Source organism: Ahaetulla prasina, chromosome 7, assembly GCF_028640845.1.
Source record: "Ahaetulla prasina isolate Xishuangbanna chromosome 7, ASM2864084v1, whole genome shotgun sequence".
NCBI classification, from domain to species: domain Eukaryota; kingdom Metazoa; phylum Chordata; class Lepidosauria; order Squamata; family Colubridae; genus Ahaetulla; species Ahaetulla prasina.
The window spans coordinates 101675532-101697278 of NC_080545.1; the positions used below are offsets into that span (position 1 = coordinate 101675532).

The 21747-nt window shown below is 41.8% G+C and overlaps 1 protein-coding gene across 1 annotated transcript; it reads right to left on the reverse strand.

Moving 5' to 3' along the window:
- Nucleotides 1–3144: 3144 nt before the first annotated feature.
- Nucleotides 3145–20856, reverse strand: LOC131202417 (C-type lectin lectoxin-Lio1-like). Its single transcript, XM_058191366.1, has 6 exons — nt 20820–20856; nt 19906–19979; nt 18927–19027; nt 9030–9167; nt 4874–4988; nt 3145–3331 (listed from the first exon to the last, which is right to left on the reverse strand). The coding sequence occupies exons 2-6, from the start codon at nt 19961–19963 to the stop codon at nt 3243–3245; spliced, it is 501 nt and encodes a 166-aa protein (XP_058047349.1). The 5' UTR covers nt 19964–19979; nt 20820–20856; the 3' UTR covers nt 3145–3242.
- Nucleotides 20857–21747: the final 891 nt, after the last annotated feature.

The window sequence follows — 21747 nt, forward strand, 5'->3', positions numbered from 1 at the left end:
CTTAGTATGATTTATATTGATATTGATTGTTTCCTGATTGCTTATTTGTACCCTATGATTATCATTAAGTGTTGTATCGTTAAGTATTAAATTTGTACCCTAAGTGTTGTACCTTGATGAAGGTATCTTTTCTTTTATGTACACTGAGAGCTTATGCACCAAGACAAATTCCTTGTGTGTCCAATCACACTTGGCCAATAAAAAAATTCTATTCTATTCTATTCTATTCTATTCTATTCTATTCTATTCTATTCTATTCTATTCTATTCTATTCTATTCTATTCTATTCTATTCTAATTTTCTATTCTATCTTCTTCATGCTCATATTCAGGAGGTGTGTTCCCCACATTCTAATAAGTTTGCTAATGTGTTATAAAAGTTCAGATCAATGTACGATGAAGGAGAATATTTATCCATGCCACTTGCAGAGACAAACTGCTCCCAGCATCCTCCTAAGGGAGGCCTTCACTACATTGCCACAATAGGCCAAGACCTCAACCCAGGTTAGGAAGATGGGTTTTGCTGCTGTTCCTGGCTTCCTCTGCATGACACACTAAGCCACCGAGAAACTAAAGAAGCTTTGTGATTTGTGTTAACACCACTCAAAGTATTTCTCCGAGCTGATCAACATGTTGTGCGAATCTTGACAAAGTTTTGCTGGTGTCAGAGGCTCCAAACCATCACTTGAGGAGGTTTCTCCCTTCGTGGGGAGCAGCTCATTTTATTAATTTACTTCTTCCATTTTTTTTAAAGTATCCGATGTTTCAATGGGTCGGGATTCATATTTCAATGAAATCATTATAGCTGCACCCATGGAAAACCTTCCAGTTGTAGCTATCCCGGGGATGCAATTGAACTCTGACGGCAACAAGGTACGGTTTATTCAGGATCTTGGGCCACTTAACAAGGATCTCCCAAATTCCCAGAGCAGCAAGGACTTTTTAAAACCAGTGGTCGGCAAGCTTATTGTTAACAATTGAACAAGAGAGCCCCACAAAGCATTGTGAGACCCAGAGGCAGAGCCCCAAAAGTGGGTCTTCTTCCCTTTGAAAAGAAAACCAGGAAGGAGAAGTGGAGAAGGAACAAGGAAGCGAAAACTTCAAGCAATCCAAGGCTGGATTGGATCAAATGTCATTTGCGGGAATTACCACGTCAAAAGCCTTCTCATCTCATATTGCAAAATGTTTTACATAAAACCACATTTATGAACACACATATGCAGATGTATGCCTGCACACTTGCCCAAAGACACATACAGTCTTAGTCCCAAGAACTCGTGAGTTCTAGTGTGAGTGGCCCAAAGTCACCCAATTGGCTTTCATGCCTAAGGCAGGACTAGAACTGTAGTTCAGTAACAGAGTTGTTAATGCCTGGAATGCACTACCTGACTCCGTGGTCTCATCACAAAATCCCCAAAACTTTAACCTTAGACTGTCTACTGCTGACCTCACCCCATTCCTAAGAGGTCTGTAAGGGGCGTGCATAAGAGCACCAGCATGCCTACCGTCCCTGTCCTAATGTTCCCTTTGGTTGTATCCAATTTGTGTGGTTATTTCATGATTATATATATTGTTGTGTTTGACAAAATAAATAAATAGAAACTCTCAGTCTCTTGGTAACAGGCCCAAAGTCACCCAACTGGCTTTCATGCCTAAGGCAGGACTAGAACTCTCAGTCTCCTGGTGATTGGCCCAAAGTCACCCAACTGGCTTTCATGCCTAAGGCAGGACTAGAACTCTCAGTCTCCTGGTGATTGGCCCAAAGTCACCCAACTGGCTTTCATGCCTAAGGCAGGACTAGAACTCTCAGTCTCCTGGTGATTGGCCCAAAGTCACCCAACTGGCTTTCATGCCTGAGGAATTGGAACTGGGGCTGTCTGACGGGGAGGACATGGTCATCTCCAAATAAGTGGAGACTCCAGGGGTTGAGGACGAGGCAGTCCCAGGGCCATCTGGCAGTCGGGAGGCCAATCTGACGGACAGCCGCCTGCAGGAGTGCAGCTGGACACGGCCAGTGAGATGACAGGCTCCAGACCCCCTCGGACGATGAACAGCTGCCTCCCCCGTTTGATCTACGGGTGAGGAAAGCAGAGTGGAAGGAGACACAGAGGAGGTCAGCAAGGCTGCTTGTGAGGAAGCAGCCCCACCTCTCCTCCCAAGGAACAGCTGGGTAAGGTGTATTTGTCAGGAAATCCTGCTCATTTTGGGTTGCACTTTCCTGGCTTCCCTGGGCTCCTGTTCCTTGAATTCTGGACTGTGTTTTGGGACTCTGAACCTCAGACTTTGCTTGTGGGCAGAGTTGGAAGGGACCTTGGAGGTCTTCTAGCCCAACCCCCTTCTCAGGCAGGAGACCCTATACCATTTCAGTCGAGTGGCAGCTCAGTCTCTTCTTATAAACTTCCAGTGTTGGAGCATTTACAACTTTTGGAGGCAAGTAGTTCCCCTAGTTAATTGTTCTGACCGTCAGGAAATTTCTCCTCAGTTCCAGGTTGCTTCTCTCCTTGATGAGGTTCCACCCGTTGCTTCTTGTCCTGCCTTCAGGTGCTTTGGAGAATAGATCGGCCCTTTCTTCTTTGGGGCAGCTCCTTAAATATCGGAAGGCTGCAATCATGTCACCCCTGGTCCTCCTTTTCATTAGATTAGACAGACCCAATTCCAGCCACCGTTTATCGTATGTTTTAGCCTCCAGTCCCCTGATTATCTGTGTTGCTCTTCTCTGCACTCTTTCTGAAGTAACTTTGGACTTGACTCTCTGACAGTTCTTCGGGTGTTGGGACTCTGGACTTATGGGTTTTGCTACTTCCCTCTTTGCCACATGGGTCGGCTAGGATTTAGTTTATGGAGCCGGACTGAGGGCTGGGCTGGAGTTCACCTGCACCATTGGTGGGTCCTTTGACCCTGGGATAAGTGATAAATGAACAGACCCTGCTTAAGGTCTGACTTGGGTCAGGACATGAGCTCCACATGCAAGAAAGCATTGTAGCATCAGTGGGACAATGAGACACCTCACCCAAATACCCCTTAAAGCCAAGCCTTGGCATCCATGCAGGAGATTCGGGGTCTGGAGCTTCTGACCTCTGCAGAATGAAGGAGGCCAAGTCATGCTGGATAGATTTTTATCTGATCTTCTGGCCCACCAGGAGGAGCAAAGTCAGATCGAAGCTACAGAAAGCACCCATGAAGCGATGGGGGTGCAGAGGGGAGATTTTGGCAGGCAGGGGGGCTTCCTTGCCTCTCCAGACTTCACCAGGTGCTTCCCTCACCCTGTGGCTGGAACTTGCAGATGAAATAACGCCGGGATCTGCAACGCTGATCGTTCCACCTGAGATACCCTGGGTAGCAAAAGAGAAATTTTGATCACCCAACTGGCTTTCGTGCCTAAAACAGGACTAGAACTTGGGCGTTCTCCTGGATGGACGGCTGTCCTTTGAAGACCATTTGACGGCCGTCTCCAGGAGAGCTTTTTACCAGGTTTGCCTGGTTCGCCAGTTGCGCCCCTTCCTGGACCGGGATGCCCTATGCATGGTCACTCATGCTCTCGTGACATCTCGCCTGGATTACTGCAATGCTCTCTACATGGGGCTTCCCTTGAGGAGCACCCGGAGGCTCCAGTTAGTCCAGAATGCGGCTGCGCGGGTGATAGAGGGAGCCTCTCGTGGCTCCCATGTGACACCTCTCCTGCGCAGACTGCACTGGCTGCCTGTGGCCTTCCGGGTGCGCTTCAAGGTTTTGGTAACCATCTTCAAAGCGCTCCATGGCTTAGGGCCGGGCTAGTTATGGGACCGTCTGCTGCCACCGATTGCCTCCCACCGACCTGTGTGCTCTCACAGGGAGGGACTCCTTAGGGTGCCGTCTGCCAGGCAGTGCCGACTGGCGACACCCAGGGGAAGGGCCTTCTCTGTGGGGGCTCCCACCCTCTGGAATGAACTTCCCCCAGGACTCCGTCAACTTCCTGACCTTCGAACCTTCCGCCGCGAGCTTAAAACACATCTATTTATCTGTGCAGAACTGGACTAGAATTTTAATTTTTAAATTTAATTTTAATGGGGTTTTATCATCTTAATTGTCATTTTAAATTTTGGCCTATTTAAATAAGTTTTTTAATTAGTGTTTTATCTTGTATTATATTTGTATTTTTTATCGGGCTGTAAACCGCCCTGAGTCCTTCGGGAGATAGGGCGGTATAAAAATTTGATTAAATAAATAAATAAATAAATAGAACTCACTGTCTCCTAGTGATTACCCCAGTCACCCAGCTGGCTTTTGTGCCTCAAGTGGGACTAGAACTCATGGTCTCATGGTGACTGGCCCAACGTCACCCAGCCAGCTTTCGTGGCTAGAGTGGGACTAGAACTCACCGTCTCTCCCTTTCTAATCTGGTGCCTTAACCTCTAGACCGTAGAGTTTTTAGAATGTTTTTAGAATGTTCTTGTGATTGGTTTATAATTGGACTGAGTCTTGATTTCTATTTCTATTTCTATTTCTCTTCTATACACGCTAAAAGTGGCTGAGATTGATCTCACTGCAATGGGATAGACATTTGATAATATAGGACCATGCCAACCCAAATGTCCTCGGACGATGATGGCCTGAGGAAGTAGGTGAAGATGCAGCTTGTGCATTTAATTATGAGCTGATGGCCCTGGAATAATTTGGGCCTACAGCTTGAGTGTGTGCAGAAAGCCTGGCTTTCACGTTGAATGGTGTGTCCCATGGACGTTTTGGGTTCCCTTGTCTGTGCAGAGCGTAGGACTGTGGCAGCTCAGAGGTCCAAGGGGTCAACAAAGGTCATCAGTGGCCAAGGGATGAGGGTTTCCAGAAGGGTCCCGCTTGTGGGAAGCACCTTCAGCTCCCTTCCCTCCACCTTGGCTTACCTGAGAAGCTCCACAGTTCAATGCAGTACTCGTTCCAGAAGAGGTTATTGGGTTCTCCTCGTTTCCAGGATCTGTAGCGGAAGCTGGAGCCATCACTCCACACCCAGGTGCGTTGCTAGAATGGCAGAGAAGCCACGTTAGCCAACTGAGGAGGGGCTCTGGCTACTCAGGGCCCAGAGGCAGAGAGCTGGTAGGTTTCAAGGGCCAGAGCAAATAGACTCTCCCTCCCTCCCTCCGTCCCTCCCTCCATCTGTCTAATCCATCTCGGTTGATCGGGAACAGCTAAGCAGAATTAAATTTGATGAATGCTTGGATAGGTGACAATCAGGAGATCCAAGGGAAGAAACAGAAGCAACCTACCTGGAGGTCTCCATGAAGATAGCTCTGGGTGATACTGATTGATGTCAAAAACTCAAATGAAGTCAGTGAGTCTTTGGGTGGGGGACCACCAGCAAAACCCCAGGGCTATTGGGAATTGGGACACTTAGGAATGGAAAATAATCCTAGATTTAGTTAGTTAGTTAGTTAGTTAGTTAAGGCGGGGGGGGTGGGCAGACTACTCCTCTGTTGTTGCCAGAAATTAAGATTTCTATTCACAAAGTCACTAGGAGCTGAGCTCAACTCCAAGGAAACTCCCCTTCTTTGTATACCGTCAAGCATTTTTCAGGAATTGAAAATGCAACAGAGCAGAAGATCGAAGGCTGCCGGTAACAGAAACGAGGAATTTCTGCATAAAAATAAAAAGGGGGAGGAAAGGAGAGCCCTCCCAGGCCCCTCCTACATCAGATCCAGTGACCGATCACCACTAATCCGTGGTGCCTTCAGAGACAACATCATTTTATTTTATTTTATTTATTTATTTTGTCACACAGTATATATAAGCATAAGCATGAAATAATTATACAATATATAAGCATATGCTGTATATGAGTATGAGTATGTAATAACTATATTAATTGGATATAACGAAAGGAAACAATAGGACAGGAACGGTAGGCACGTTTGTGCTCTTATGCACGCCCCTTATGGTCCTCTTAGGAATGGGGTGAGGTCAATAGTAGACAGTTTTTGGTTGAAGCTTTGGGGATTTTGGGAAGAGACCACAGAGTCAGGTAGTGTGTTCCAGGCATTAACAACTCTGTTACTGAAGTCATATTTTCTACAATCAAGATTGGAGCAGTTAACATTAAGCTTAAATCTATTGTGTGCTCGTGTATTGTTGCGATTGAAGCTGAAGTAGTCTTTGACAGGAAGGGCATTGTAATAGATGATTCTATGAGTTAAACTTAGGTCATGTCAAAGGCGACGTAGTTCTAAATTTTCTAAACCCAGGATTTCAAGTCTGGTGGCATAAGTTTTTTGTTGTATTCAGAGGAATGGAGAACTCTTCTTGTAAAATATTTCTGGACACGTTTAGTTGTATTGATGTCAGAAATGTGCTGAGGGTTCCAGACAGGCGAGCTGTATTCAAGAATTGGTCTAGCAAATGTTTTGTAAGCTCTGGTTAGTAGTATAGTGTTTCTGGAGAAGAAGCTACATAAGATTAGGTTTACAACTCTTAATGCCTTTTTTGCAATGTAATTACAGTGGGCTTTGGCACTTAGATCACTTGATATGAAAACTCTGAGATCTTTGACAGGGTGGGGGTCATCATCTCTTTCTCTAATGACATTTTCTCTAATATCAACATCTCCCCATAACTATATACCCATAAAGTATTTTGCACGCATGGCCTTTTCTTATCTCTATTGCCTTGGTATTAATGAATGTCTCCTGAGCAGGGCATCTTTCTTTTTTAATTCAAAAAGTTTTTATTGGTCAAAAAAGGTTTATACAAATACATATCAGGTATGGTAAATTTTCATTTTTCTTATCCTAGATAAGAATTTAACTCAAATTTTTTAACACATACAACAGCCATATGGCAAGCAGGTGACACGAAGTAGCTAAGTTTACAAATCTTAGATACGCAATAAAGAAGGGTCAAGAATAAACAGAATATCGTACAAAAAAGAATAAGGAAAACCAACAGAATACCAAATATCTTTATCACTTCCTAGTTTTGGATCTCAGAACTCTGGGTTCAGCCTGACCCAACTCCAGGGCCGCAACAGCGGCAGCCGCCTCCGCCCCATGGTCTATAACCTCCCCTTCTTCAATTCCTGGGTCATCTGATTCCAGGAGGGCTTTGTGTTCCTCCACGTAGGCCGTAGCCTCCGCAATTGTACTAATTTTTTTCGTAATGCCCTCCCGGAAAATCATCAATCCCTCTGGCATCAGCCATCTGAAGCCCACTCCCTTCTGGTACAATTTGCTTGACAAAAAGTAATATTTCTTTCTCATTTCACGTACCTGTCTGGGAATCTGCCTCAGAATGGCTATCTCCCTGCCCCTGTAAATCAGTGCCCCACTCCTATGTTTTCTAAGAATTTCATCTCTCGTCTCTCTTCTCACAAATTTGACATGAACCTCTCTGGGAACTGCATGCGTGCATATTGTGAGTTAACTCTATAAACTCGATCCACATCCCAATTCATGAAATCAACACCTCTCCCAAGAAATTCTCCCAACAATTTAGTCACAACATCTCTCAAATCTTCTTGGTCCACTTCTTCCAAATTTTGAAACCTAAGGAAATAAGACATTTTATCCATCTGTAGTCCAAGCACAGCATTGCCTGTCGCTCCTCTCTTTTCTGCACTGCCGCATCTCACCCTCCAGACCTTCCACTTTCTGCTTGTTTTCTGCTGAGACTTGTTGAGTATCCTTTAAATCCTTTTGGATAATCACAATTTCTACTCTTATTTCCGTTTGGCCTCTTTGCAAATCATCCAATTTCTTGTCCATATTAGATAACTTTTCCAGAATTCTCTCCATCTCTCCAGCAGTTGGTCTCTGACCTTTGCCATTTGAAAAAAAAAATACAAAATCCTCAGGCAAGCACAGTATCCTTGTTATTTCCTCCGGATCCACCAGGGGGCACTCACAGGAGCAACGAGTCCAGAGTACAGTTAGTCAACCAGGAAGCCGAAGGGAAGTGATGTCATCAAGATTCTCATAGTGAAGGCGGAAGCTGGACTCACCACTGTTCCCCAGAGGAGGGGGCCTCAAACCTCCCTCCTAAATTTCTCCATCACCTCTTCTCTCCAGAGCTCCACAAAACCGGTAATCTTCTTATTTTAAGTTCTCCTCTCTCCAGAATGACTCGTGCTCCTTCCAACCGCAGGGAGAAAAACCCCCGCACTCCGGAGCACTCCACTCGCGCGATATCCCTTCCTTCTCCATTCCTCAATTCTTCTCCGTTCCTGTTCACCACCAGGCTGCTGCAGTTATAAATCCAAAGCCCGGTGTCACGGGCACAGCGTGGCACGACCAAAGTAATGGCCGTGGCCCGTGGCCTCCAAACCCCGCCGAGCCTAGGGCGCCAGCATCGGTCCCCCAGTCCTGTATGTCGGCTGGGAGACCCTGGCGAGCCGTCCGTGCGGCAGGTGTCCTTTTCGGAACACCTGGCCCCTGAGGGCCTCGGCGGCGGCCGGATTCGGGCACTGGGGGCAGGAGAAGCCTCCAGATGACCGTTGCCGCTGGACACCGGAAGTCGTCTCCAGCAGGGCATCTTTCTAACGGGCCTCAAACAAAAGAGGATCTATTCTAACACAACATTGTTACATACTGGTTTACTTTCAGCATGTCTTTTCTCCAACCATCTTAAAGCAGAATAATGCCTAACAAATTTAACAGCATAATAGAGCTGGAAGGGACCCTGCAGGCCATCCAGTCCAACCCTCTGCCTAAGCAAGATTAAATCTTCACTTATATGCATTTCTAACCTATATACCTACGTACTATTTTATTTTTGAATTTTCTTATATCCCACAGAAGGAAGGCCCTGATGCTGAGATGGGGGCCAGGACAGGATCCATCCCTTTGGGGCTTTAAAGACAGCAGTCAGTCCTTCAATGGGGCAGGAAGGATTTGGTAAGGGAAGAGAGAGAGAGAGAGAGAAGATAGGAGTAAATGTTTTCTATTTTCTATGGTGTTGTCCAAGGCAAGATCATGCAACAGAGAATTCTCTATCTCCCATTGGAGGATTCGTCAATAAAACCCCTTTGCAACAGTCCAGGTGAATCCATAAAGTTTAGCATCAGAAAGGACCTACTTTCTCTGGATCACTCAGTCCGATCCAGACATTGAAAAGATACACATTCTGGGAGACCACTCTGGCCACGAACCATGACTCTTCCCAGCTGTGGATGGAGGCGAGGTGGCTGCCTTCCTCCTGTTGCCTGCAGCACATCTGGGAGAGAACAACAACAGAGAAAGTTGTCTATTTGTTCAGTAGAGAAGGACCAGGTTGCCTCTGTTTCTGCATTGGTGCATGTGAGAAAAGAAAAGGGCAGGGACTTCCGGGTGGCTCCACCTCTTCGCTGAGCCCTAATTAAAGGGGCTCCGCACTGAACATCGTAAAAGCCAGGAAAAGCCGGCTTTAATCTTTTTCTCTGGATGAAAGAGGAAAGATAAGAGCGCAGGAATGTTGGTAGACCTCCCCAGAGGCTTTGTTTTAATTAAGCAGAGCTTCGAAGGGTCGATGGGTCCCATAAATAATTCTGCCATCTCCGACTTCAGTGCGTGTCTGCAAAAGCAGGAAAAGAAGAAGGTGTCCATCTCTGCTAATTGTCTTATCTTTATGGATCTCTTTAAGCAGACGGAATGAGTGCAAGCGGACGATTATTGGATTGCAAGTATTTTTGATTTCCTGACTTCTACTTTCTAAAAAAGAGAATTTTTTTTTTCCTTTGTTCTAATTGACTCTAAGATGGCGCTTGAACGGGAGTGAAAATGATGAATGGAATTTTAAACAGTCTGTGCAACTAAGAAGATAAGAAATGTTATGTGGATTTTAATGAAGTGAACTGAGCTCTCCTATACTTAAAGGGGAGAAGAGAAGTTTCTAGACTTATATTTTGTGAATTTTAAAACTGAAATGGCTACTAAACCACCTAAGACTGGGGGCAGAAGGGGTTCTGAACCAGCTTTAGAAGATCTGATTAAAGAGCAAGGGAAAGTGTCTGAAGAAAGGTTTAAGGAGATTATGGATAATAATGAGAAAATAAGAGAAGAAATAAAAGAGAATAATAAAAAAATAAGAGAAGATATCTTAATGGCTTTTCAAGGTTTGGCAAAAAGACTGGAGGTGGTGGAGGAGGAGGTGCAAGAAATTGTTCAGTCAAATCAACAAATAGAAAATAGAATGGGGAATGCAAATCAAATTGGATAAAAATGAAGATCAAGTGGTGGTGATGCAGTATAGAATGATGGAAGGAGCTCTGAGAATTAGAGGTTTGAATGAAGACAAAGGGGAAGATTTAAAAAAAATTTTATCAGAAGCTCTGGCTGAATTTATTGAACTTGATCCACAAGAGGTTGCTTATCAAATTGACAAAATTTATAGAGTTAATTCTTGGATTGCTAGGCAAAAGAAACTTCCTAGAGACATTGTGGTTTATTTTTTGAAAAGAACAGTGAGGAATCAAATTTTGCAAGTTGCTTTTCAGAAAAACTTGAAAATAGGGGAACAGGAGTTGAAGGTTTTGAAAGAGATCCCTCCCAAGATGTTAAGGGATAGAAAAGACTTTACATTTTTTACACAAGAACTTAAGAAATACCAGATTCAATTTAGATGGGAGGTTCCAGTTGGCTTGACAGTGTATTATCAGGGAAGAAGATATCGTATTGACACAGTGCTTAAGGCCAAAGATTTTCTTTCTACAGTGCTGAAATTTGAAATAGAAATAATAGAAAAAAGAATTCAAGAGACTCAAATGGGTGTGGAAGCTGAGGTGATTCCAGTGATGTTACCATCAGAGGAACAACCACAAGAACAAAGACTGACGAGGGGAGCCCTTAAGCGTAAAGAAAAGGAGCAACAAACTCAAAGTAAAGTTCAGGACTCTGCTACAGAAGCGGTGGGAGGAGCACGGCCGAAGATACGGGAGGACGATCTTCAGTTGATTGCCCAAAGGCTTCAGCAGCCCAGTAATGGCAAATAAAATCTTGACTTGGAATGTCAATGGTTTGAACTCAGCTCAGAAGAGAAGAAAATATTTCATTATTTGAAACAATTTAAAATGATGTTATTTGCTTACAAGAAACGCATATTAAATTATCAGATCAAAAGTACCTAATAAACTCAAAGTTAGGTAAACATTTTGTTGCTTCAGCTTTGGAGAAAAAACATGGCATAGTGGTTTATTTGAGAAAAGATATACCAGCCAAGTTAATAGAGGCAGATATTTATGGAAGATATATTGCTATTGAACTTACAATAGAAACAAAAAGGACTCTCTTGCTTGGTATATATGCACCCAACCAGCAACAAGAAAAATTTTATAGAATGTTATATGATAAGTTGATCCTATGGGATTATAAATCGTGTATTATATTGGGAGATTGGAATGGAGTAATAGATACACGAAAGGACAAGAGAACTTCTTCCAAGAAGATACCTGCACATGCAAAGCTGCCTAAATCCTTTTTTGATATGATAGAAGATTTTGAGTTAAGAGATGTATGGAGACTGCGGAATCTGGAGGAAAGAGACTATACTTTTTTCTCTGATAGGCATCAATCCTTCTCACGTATTGATTTTATTTTAATTTCTAATGATTTGCTTTTTAGGGTGAAGAAAACTAAGATATTTCCAAGATGTTTGTCTGATCATAGTCCTGTTTGGATGGAATTGCAATATGGAAAAGAGGGTAGAAGAACTTGGAGATTAAATGAAAATTTGTTTAGATATCAGGATAATGTAAATCAATGTAAAAAGCAGATGAAAGAATTTTTTGATTATAATTTGAATAATGAAACATCGATAGAAATGGTTTGGGACTGCAGTAAAGCTTTTATGAGAGGTGTATTAATATATCTTAATAATAGACAGAGAAATAAGCAACAAAGACAGCGTAGGTATTTAGAAGAGGAAATCTATAAGAAACAACAATTATTAATACATAACCCACATGATCAAAAACTTAAAGATGCAATAAAGTTACTACAGAATCAATTTAATATGATAATGGCTGATCAGGTGGCAACAAATATACAATATGCCAAACATAATACTTTTGTAATGCAAATAGACCTGGTAGGTGGTTAGCATACACTTTAAGGAAAAGACAAAACAACGTACTATAGAAAAATAGAATACAAAGGTAAAGAGAGATATCAACAGGATAAAATTAAAAAGCTTTTTAGAATATTATACAAATTTATATCTTAAAGATAATATATTGAATAGGGATATTGATAATTATTTGAAGGAATATAAGGTTAAAAATTTAACTTTAGAACAAACGGATGAATTGAATCGCCTATAACCTCGGAAGAAATTATTTTGGTAATTAAACAATTAAAATGGGGAAAACTCCTGGTATGGATGGGCTTACAGTTAGTTATTATAGGAATTTACAGGATGAGATGTTAGGTCCACTTAAGGAATTATTTAATCAGATACAACTAGGAGAATTCCCCTCATGGAGAACCTCTTTATTTCATTGATACCAAAAGAGGAACAGGATTGTTCTAAACCTGGGAATTATAGGCCAATCTCACTTTTAAATAATGATTATAAGATTTTGTTAAAATAATAGCTAATAGATTAATGTTGATTCTGCAGCGAAGAATTCATAATGATCAATCTGGATTTATAAAAGGGAGACAGATGAGGAATAATGTTAGGCAGATTGTTAATTTACTGGAGTACTTAGAAAAGAAAAATTTTATTCCAGCAGCATTTATTTTTCTCGATGCAGAGAAAGCTTTTGATCGATTGCATTGGGATTTTTTATTTAAATTAATAGAAAAGATGCAATTTGGAGATGGTTTTTTAAGAATAATTAGGGCAATTTATGGAGAGCAAACAGCACAGATTATAATCAATGGTAGCTTAACAGAACCTTTTAAGATTGCGAAAGGAACAAGACAGGGATGTCCTTTATCACCATTATTGTTTATTTTAACTCTAGAACCATTATTGGATAAAATACGAGAAGTAAAGGAGATAGAGGAATTAGAGTTAGACAGTATGAATATAAGTTAAGAGCTTTTGCAGATGATTTGGTGATTACTTTAACAAACCCTATAAATTCTAGTAAATCTTTGTTGGAAATAATTGATCAATATGGGAATGTCTCAGGGTTTAAGGTAAATCAGAAAAGACAAAAGTGATAATAAAAATATGGCCAGACAACAGAAAGAAAAACTAGAGGAAGTAACAGGATTTGAAATTGTAAAGAAGGTTAAGTATTTAGGGTTTATATTACGTCATCAAATGTGAAATTGTATAAGAATAACTATGAGGTTTTATGGCAAAAGTTCAGAAGGAGTTGATTGTTTGGAAAAATTGCAATTATCTTTGCTGGGAGAATTGCTGCTATTAAAATGAATGTTTTACCTAGATTTTTATTCCTCTTTCAGATGATACCAATAATTAAGAAAGATAAGAATCTTGAGGAATGGCAGAAGGAATTAACAAATTTATATGGGAAGGTAAAAAGCTAGGGTTAAAATGAAAATAATTCAAGATTCTCGGAAAGGGAGGTTTAAAATGCCTAATTTTAAATTATATTATGAAGCAGCTGCTCTCTCTGCAATAAGTGATTGGTTTAATTTAACAGAGGATAGAATTTTGAATATAGAAGGTTATGATTTGTTATATGGATGGCATGCATATTTAATTTATGACAAAAAAGTGGATAAGGCCTTTAAAAATCATGTGCTAAGAAATGCCCTTCTGCGTGTTTGGAGAAAATACTCTTATAAACTAAATTATAAGGTTCCTATATGGGCATGTCCTAGACATACAGTAGAAAATATAAACATAGAACAGAATCAGGAAATGATTACATATAAAGATCTTTTGTATACTGAAAGAGGTAATTTGCAGTTAAAATCTCTGCAAGTATTAAGAGAGGAAGGGAAAAATTATACTTGGTTTCAATATGAGCAATTACATGCTAGATGGAAGGAGATCAAAAATTGGTATAGAGCAGAACGAGGGAAATTTGCTAAAGCAAATTAGAAATCAGTCTCAGGAGCATATAAAGAGATTGTATAATGTGTTACTTGAAATAGATTCTGAAAGGGACTTGGTAAAGGACTGTATGATAAAGTGGGCTCAAAACTTTCAGGAGCCAATATTATTGGAAACGTGGGAAAGAATTTGGGTTAGAAATGTTAAATTCACGAGGCACAGAATCTGAGGAAAAGTTTTATAAAATGTTTTATAGATGGCATCTAGATCCTAAAAAATTATCGTGTATGTATCCAGAAATGCAAGCAAAATGTTGGAGATGTAATTGTGATGACGCTACATATTTTCACATTTGGTGGACTTGTAAGGACATAAAGGCCTTTTGGATAAAAATTTGGTGGATTTTACAAAATGTTCTGAAAAGAAGATAAAGTTCCTGCAATTTTTCTTGTTGGGAATTATTACGGATTGTACAGTAATTGAGACTAAATTGATTTTAAATCTAATAACTGCAGCAAGATTACTAATAGGACAATATTGGAAGAAAAAAGAAGTACCAACAATACAAGAATGGATATTGAAAGTTGCCAATTTGGCTGAGATGGCGAAGATATCAGCCTTTTTGAAAGACAATACGCAAGAAAGATACTTAAAGGAATGGAAAAATGGATTGACTATATTCAACGAGATATCAGACTAAGAGTTATCAGACTGTTTTTGAATGATTATGATGTATTATTTTTGATTGCTTTTGGGGGAAGTTAGGAATTGATGATTGTAGGGGTATAATTAATTGGGACGAAAACTTTTTAGCATATGTTTGTTTTACTTTTAACTATACCTTGTGCTCGTTCCGGGAAGTCGGGGGGGGGAGGGGGGTTGCGAAGGGAGGGGGGAGGAGGGGGGGAAAGGGGGAAAAAAAATTTTGTAAAACTTTTTGAATAAAAAAAAAAAAGAAAAAAAAAAAGAAAAGGGCAGGGACCTGATTTTATTTTATTTTTTGTAAAAGTTTTTTTATTTTTTCCCTTTAAAACAAACATTACATCATTCATTAGTCAGTGTGTCATCTGAGTACAATTTTTGTGTGTGTTATTGCTTACCACCGAACTCTTTAAATACATCTATTCTTATTTTGACATTACATCTTAACGTATCTCCTAATATAACATTTCTCTTCCCTAATATAACATTTCTCTTCCTAAATTATTTAATTTTATACTTTTTATCCATATTCATTTTCTAACTAATGATAACCCCCGTATATTATAGTAATCAGATTCTTCCTTCTCTTTAATTGCTAGTGTTAATCTACTCATTTCTGCACAATCTAATATTTTCTTAGTCACTCTTTAGGGATTTCTTCGATTTTTCAATGTTGTGCAAATACTGCCATCACTCAATATGCAGTTTTTGAACAATTCCTGTTTCAGCTTCACGAGTTAGAATTTCCAACACACACACACACAGAGCGTATTAAGGCCCTAGACTGAACAAAGGACCAGCCTTTTGGGTAGTGGGCTCTATAGACCCCACTCACCACCTGTTGAGAGCCGTGGTGCCACAGTGGTTAGAGTGCAGTACTGCAGGCTACTTCTGCTGGTCACTGGCAACCAGCAGTCAGGCAGTTCGATGCTGACTGGCTCAAGATTGACTCAGCCTTCCATCCTTCCGAGGTCGGTAAAATAAGGAGCCAGACTATTGGGGGCAAGAGGTAAACTACTTAGAGGGGGCTGTAAAGCCCTGTGAAACGGTATATAAGTCTAAGGGCTATTGCTATGACTGTAACTTTGTTGCTTGTACCCTTACGATTTATATTAATATTGATTGTTTCCTGATTGCTTATTTGTACCCTACGACTATCATCAAGTGTTGTACTTTATGATTCTTGATGAATGTATCTTTTCTTTTATGTAGTCTGAGAGCCTATGCACCAAGACAAATTCCTTGTGTGTCCAATCACACTTGGCCAATAAAGAATTCTATTCTATTCTACTGTCCGGCATTTCAATACATCCTAGAACTCATGCATCTATCAGTTTAATTTAGTTTAGCTTACTTTATTGTCATTGCACCTCGTACAATGAAATGTCATCTGCAGTGTAAATTATAACTATAAAAATAAAACACAAACACACATCTTTCACATTCTATGCAATTAAATTAAGAACCAGAAATTGCATTAATATTGCACTATACAGTAGAATTCAATATAGTTACTGCCCTGGGATAGAAGCTGTTTTTCAGCCTATTTGTCCTTGTTTTTATCACCCTGTACCATCTGCCAGATGATAATAGTACAAAAAAAAAGGATGCCGAGGATGAGATGGATCTTTAAGAATGAACTTTCTTAAGGCAGCAGGAGCTATCAACTCTTCCAAAGAGGAGAGAGGGCAACCAATGATTCTCTGGGCAATGACGTTGACCCTCTGGAGTGCTATCCTATCTGCCAGTGTGCAATTGTGATTGTGTGGGAAACAGAAGGAGGAAAGACTATTGTGCGTATTGGCCGTCTTGAGGTATTTGTAAAAATAACAAATATGGGATAAAACTAATTTTTTTTAAAAAAAACACACACATCTCGGAGGGGCATTGGTGAAGATGTATGGCAGGAGTGGAGGAAAACAAACCAGGAGAGCTGCAATTCCGTGCCCTTCATCGGCCCCATAAAGCCGCCAATCTTTTTTTTTTAATTGAAAAAGTTTTACAAAAAACAAATTTTTAAACCATTATTCCCCCCACTTCCCCCTCCCTCCTCCCTCTCCCCCCCCCGAGATTTCCCAGAACAAAATGCAGGGTATAACATTTATCAATCATAAGTTAAAATACCACAAAAATCTAGCTCATATCCACTCTCTTCCAACACCCCCTTAACTCCCCTTTCCCATTTAAACATATACATTAATAGATGCCATTCATAACGTTATTCATAAACTATTTGGTACTTTTTAGTCCGATACTTGTTTTGAACGTAATCAATCCACCTTCTCCACTCCAATACGTATTTTTCTTGTGAACGTTCTCTGATATCAATCTTTTTCTAGGATTGATTTTATAAAGCCGCCAATCTTGTGCCCAGAGGCAGGGGAGGAATGAGCAGCCCAGGGCAGCAAAACTTTTGCTGGCACCGTTTCCTCCTGGCTCAAAAAGTGGAGAAGGGAAGTTCAAGTGGACTCAGAGGAAGAATTGCATTGAAGAATAGAATAGAATAGAATAGAATTGAATAGAATAGAATAGAATAGAATTTTTATTGGCCAAGTGTGATTGGACATACAAGGAATTTGTCTTGGTGCATATGCTCTCAGTGTGCATATAAGAAAAGATACATTCATCAAGAATCATAAGGTACAACACTTAATGATAGTCATAGGTTACAATAGAATAGAATAGAATAGAATAGAATAGAATAGAATAGAATAGAATAGAATAGAATAGAATTCTTTATTGGCCAAGTGTGATTGGACATACAAGGAATTTGTCTTGGTGCATATGCTCTCAGTGTACATATAAGAAAAGATACATTCATCAAGAATCATAAGGTACAACACTTAATGATAGTCATAGGTTACAATAGAATAGAATAGAATAGAATAGAATAGAATAGAATAGAATAGAATTCTTTATTGGCCAAGTGTGATTGGGCATACAAGGAATTTGTCTTGGTGCATATGCTCTCAGTGTGCATAAAAGAAAAGATACATTCATCAAGAATCATAAGGTACAACACTTAATGATAGTCATAGGTTACAATAGAATAGAATAGAATAGAATAGAATAGAATAGAATAGAATAGAATAGAATAGAATTTTTTATCGGCCAGGTGTGATTGGACACACAAGGAATTTGTCTTGATGCATCTGCTCTCGGTGTACATAAAAGAAAAGATACGTTCATCAAGGTACAACATTTACAACACAATTGATGATCAATATATCAATATAAATCATAAGGATTGCCAGCAACAAGTTATGGTCATACAGTCATAAATGGAAAGAGATGGGTGATGGGAACTAACCTATAAAGACTAACCTATAATGGTACACTTTTCATACACCCAACCTTGTCTCCCTCCATTTCATCATAGCTGGGGGGTGGGACTTGGGCAGTGGTGGGATTCAAATAATTTAACAACCGGTTCTCTGCCCTCATGATTTCTTCCAACAACCAGTTTGCCAAACTGCTCAGAAAGTTAACAACCGGTTCTCCTGAAGTGGTGCGAAATGGCTGAATCCCACCACTGGACCTGGGGGCTTTGCAAGGCTCTGCTTAGACTTCTCCTCTGCCTGGCCTAAGAGATACACAGACACACAAACATTTCCAACCTCTGCTTCATGCCAGCTCTTGCGTTGTCTGAAGACTTTGTAGCATTGCCCATTGTAGAAGAACCAACCGAAGGGACATTGGGGATCGGCTCCAGCTTTTCCTGGGTGGGAAAAGAGGAAACCCAATGAAAAGATGGACAGGAGAAGAGGAGGAGGGGGGAGGGGGAGATAGAATAGAATAGAATAGAATTTTTTATTGGCCAAGTGTGATTGGACACACAAGGAATTTGTCTTGGTGCAGATGCTCTCAGTGTCCATAAAAGAAAAGATACGTTCATCAAGGTACAACATTTACAACACAATTGATGATCAATATATCAATATAAATCATAAGGATTGCCAGCAACAAGTTATGGTCATACAGTCATAAGTGGAAAGAGATTGGTGATGGGAACTAACCTATAAAGACTAACCTATAATGGTACACTTTTCATACACCCAACCTTGTCTCCCTCCATTTCATCATAGCTGGGGGGTGGGACTTGGGCAGTGGTGGGATTCAAATAATTTAACAACCGGTTCTCTGCCCTCATGATTTCTTCCAACAACCAGTTTGCCAAACTGCTCAGAAAGTTAACAACCGGTTCTCCCGAAGTGGTGCGAAATGGCTGAATCCCACCACTGGACCTGGGGGCTTTGCAAGGCTCTGCTTAGACTTCTCCTCTGCCTGGCCTAAGAGATACACAGACACACAAGCATTTCCAACCTCTGCTTCATGCCAGCTCTTGCGTTGTCTGAAGACTTTGTAGCATTGCCCATTGTAGAAGAACCAACCGAAGGGACATTGGGGATCGGCTCCAGCTTTTCCTGGGTGGGAAAAGAGGAAACCCAATGAAAAGATGGACAGGAGAAGAGGAGGAGGGGGGAGGGGGAGATAGCTGGGTCTGCAGAACATTCTTAACCATCTTTGATGAGAATCAACTAAATCTGACTTGGATTACAGACACAGTGGCTACATTTGCAAATTGTCCAAAGCCTGGTTAGGTTTAGTCTTGGTTAATTTCCCTGAAGCGGCAAGTCCTCGGTGAACCTGTTTCACTTCCATCCGTCTATCATGCACTGAACTCTGCTAAGCCAGAAAACATCCTTCAAGAATCAGAGGCACCTTTGCGGACTTGGGCCCCAAGTCTCCAACTGAGCCAATTTGGCCTCGGGGGTGAGGGGGTGGGGGGGTGGGGGGGTGGGGGGATGGGGGGAGTGAGGGCACCAGGCTGGAAAGCAGGAGCTCTTGCCAAGAGTCCTGGAGCAGAGAGAGAAGGTGGGGGTCTAAATTGCACCATAAGTCAAACTGGAAGAAAAGCAACTTCTGGGAGAGGTTATTTATTTATTTATTTATTTATTTATTTATTTATTTATTTATTTATTTATTTATTTATTTATAATTTAATTTCTATACCGCCCTTCTCCCGAAGGACTCAGGGCAGTTTACAGCCATATTTAAAAACACAAAATACAAACAAGAAGTTTAAAACAGAATTAAAAACAAATATTTAATAGGCCAAATCAACTAAACCGGTCATAGACCGACATAAAAATCCATTTAAAATTGCAATTAAAATTACACTTAGGCCAGTCCCGCACGATGAAATAATTTGGGGGTGGGGGCAAGGCTATCAAATCAGGAGGGGCTTCAGAGGTCAGAGAATTGGCATTTCTGGACCATAAGAGTCCCTGCTCGAACTCACCACTTAGGGAGAGGGCCACGACCAGCAAGCTGAGACTCAGAAAGATGAATCGCTCCATGGTCTTCTTTCCTTCCCTGCAGAGAAGAGCAAAAAGGGGCGATGAAGAAGGGGGAACCTCTCAGGAAGGGGGACCCCCATCACCACTAGGCTCCATAGTTTGTCTCACATCTGGCCCCCATTTCTCCCTCCTTGGTCTCCCAATGGCTTTAATGGGTTAGAGTGAACACTGCTCTGGCATGTCGTGGGGGGGGGGGGCGGGGGGGCACAGTTCCTAAGAAAGGATCTCCTTTGGGTCTCTCTCTTTCCCACTAGAGATCCCCTGATAGATCCCTTGGTCCCCATCTCCCACAGATCCCCTGCTGGAACATACGTACTGCCTGCAGCCGCCTGCAAAAGGTCCTTCAGGTGGAGACAGACAGATACAGGAGGGATCTGCTGCAGGGCCACACCAGCAAGCTGAGACTCAGAAAGATGAATCGCTCCATGGTCTTCTTTCCTTCCCTGCAGAGAAGAGCAAAAAGGGGCGATGAAGAAGGGGGAACCTCTCAGGAAGGGGGACCCCCATCACCACTAGGCTCCATAGTTTGTCTCACATCTGGCCCCCATTTCTCCCTCCTTGGTCTCCCAATGGCTTTAATGGGTTAGAGTGAACACTGCTCTGGCATGTCATGGTTGCGGGGGGCGGGGGGGCACAGTTCCTAAGAAAGGATCTCCTTTGGGTCTCTCTCTTTCCCACTAGAGATCCCCTGATAGATCCCTTGGTCCCCATCTCCCACAGATCCCCTGCTGGAACATACGTACTGCCTGCAGCCGCCTGCAAAAGGTCCCTTCAGGTGGAGACAGACAGATACAGGAGGGATCTGCTGCAGGGGCCACACTTGTCAGGTGCCCACAAGAGGGAAAGCCCCACTCACCTGTCCCTTTGCCTCCTAGAGTAGCAAGTCTGCTGAGTCTCCAGGCTTTTCCTCCACCCACAAGGAACGGAGGCATTTATAGGCAAGGCAGGGGGTTGGGGGAGGGCAGAGAAAGAGAGTTTTGGTCTAACAACCAGGATGCAGCTTGTTTGCACACAAAAGAACTTTTATCTCACTGGGATTTACATTCTGCCAGGTGAAATCTCACAGAGATAAACTTGCAATTTGAGGTCATCCAGCCCAGCCCCTCTCAGGGCAGCAATCCAAAGGAAAGTGCCCGGACACCATCCCTTGAGGGCATCGAGACAAGGGGAGCCCTCTCCTCCCTCCTCTGGGTCTCGGGGCTGCTATTGTCAGATTTGTGAGCGAGATTTCTCTAACTTCCCTTCAGGACCTGCAGGGATGAGCAGCTCCCAGCATCCTCCCCAGGTGGGGGCTTCACTCCGTTCCCACAATAGGCCAAGACCTCAACCCGGGTTAAGAAAAGGGAAGGGCCGCTTGGTTCACACAACCTGCTGAATGAGTGGCTGGGTTTTCAAGAAAAGCCGATCCACAAACCACACAAGTGTTTTCCCTGAGTCTCCCCTGCAAACTCCCCACAGACACTTTAACACAGAAACATAGAAAAACTGACAGCAGAAAAAGGCCTTTTGGACAGTTCGGATCTGCATTTAAGTTTGTATTTGATTTTATTTCTTAATTTTTTTCAGACGATGGACATGTCTTTCTCCCAGCCATGTTCAAACTCAGTTTCTGAGGATCGACCCTCTGAGGATCGGCCCATTCTCTGTGCTGGATGCTGGTTGCCAGCTTTGGCTGATCTTCCTGTGAAGTCCAACTTTCTAATATGGCTTTCCAACGTCCCTCCTGTCCGTTTGACTTCATGCCTCCATGTTTATTTATTTATTTAATTTTGTCATAACAATAT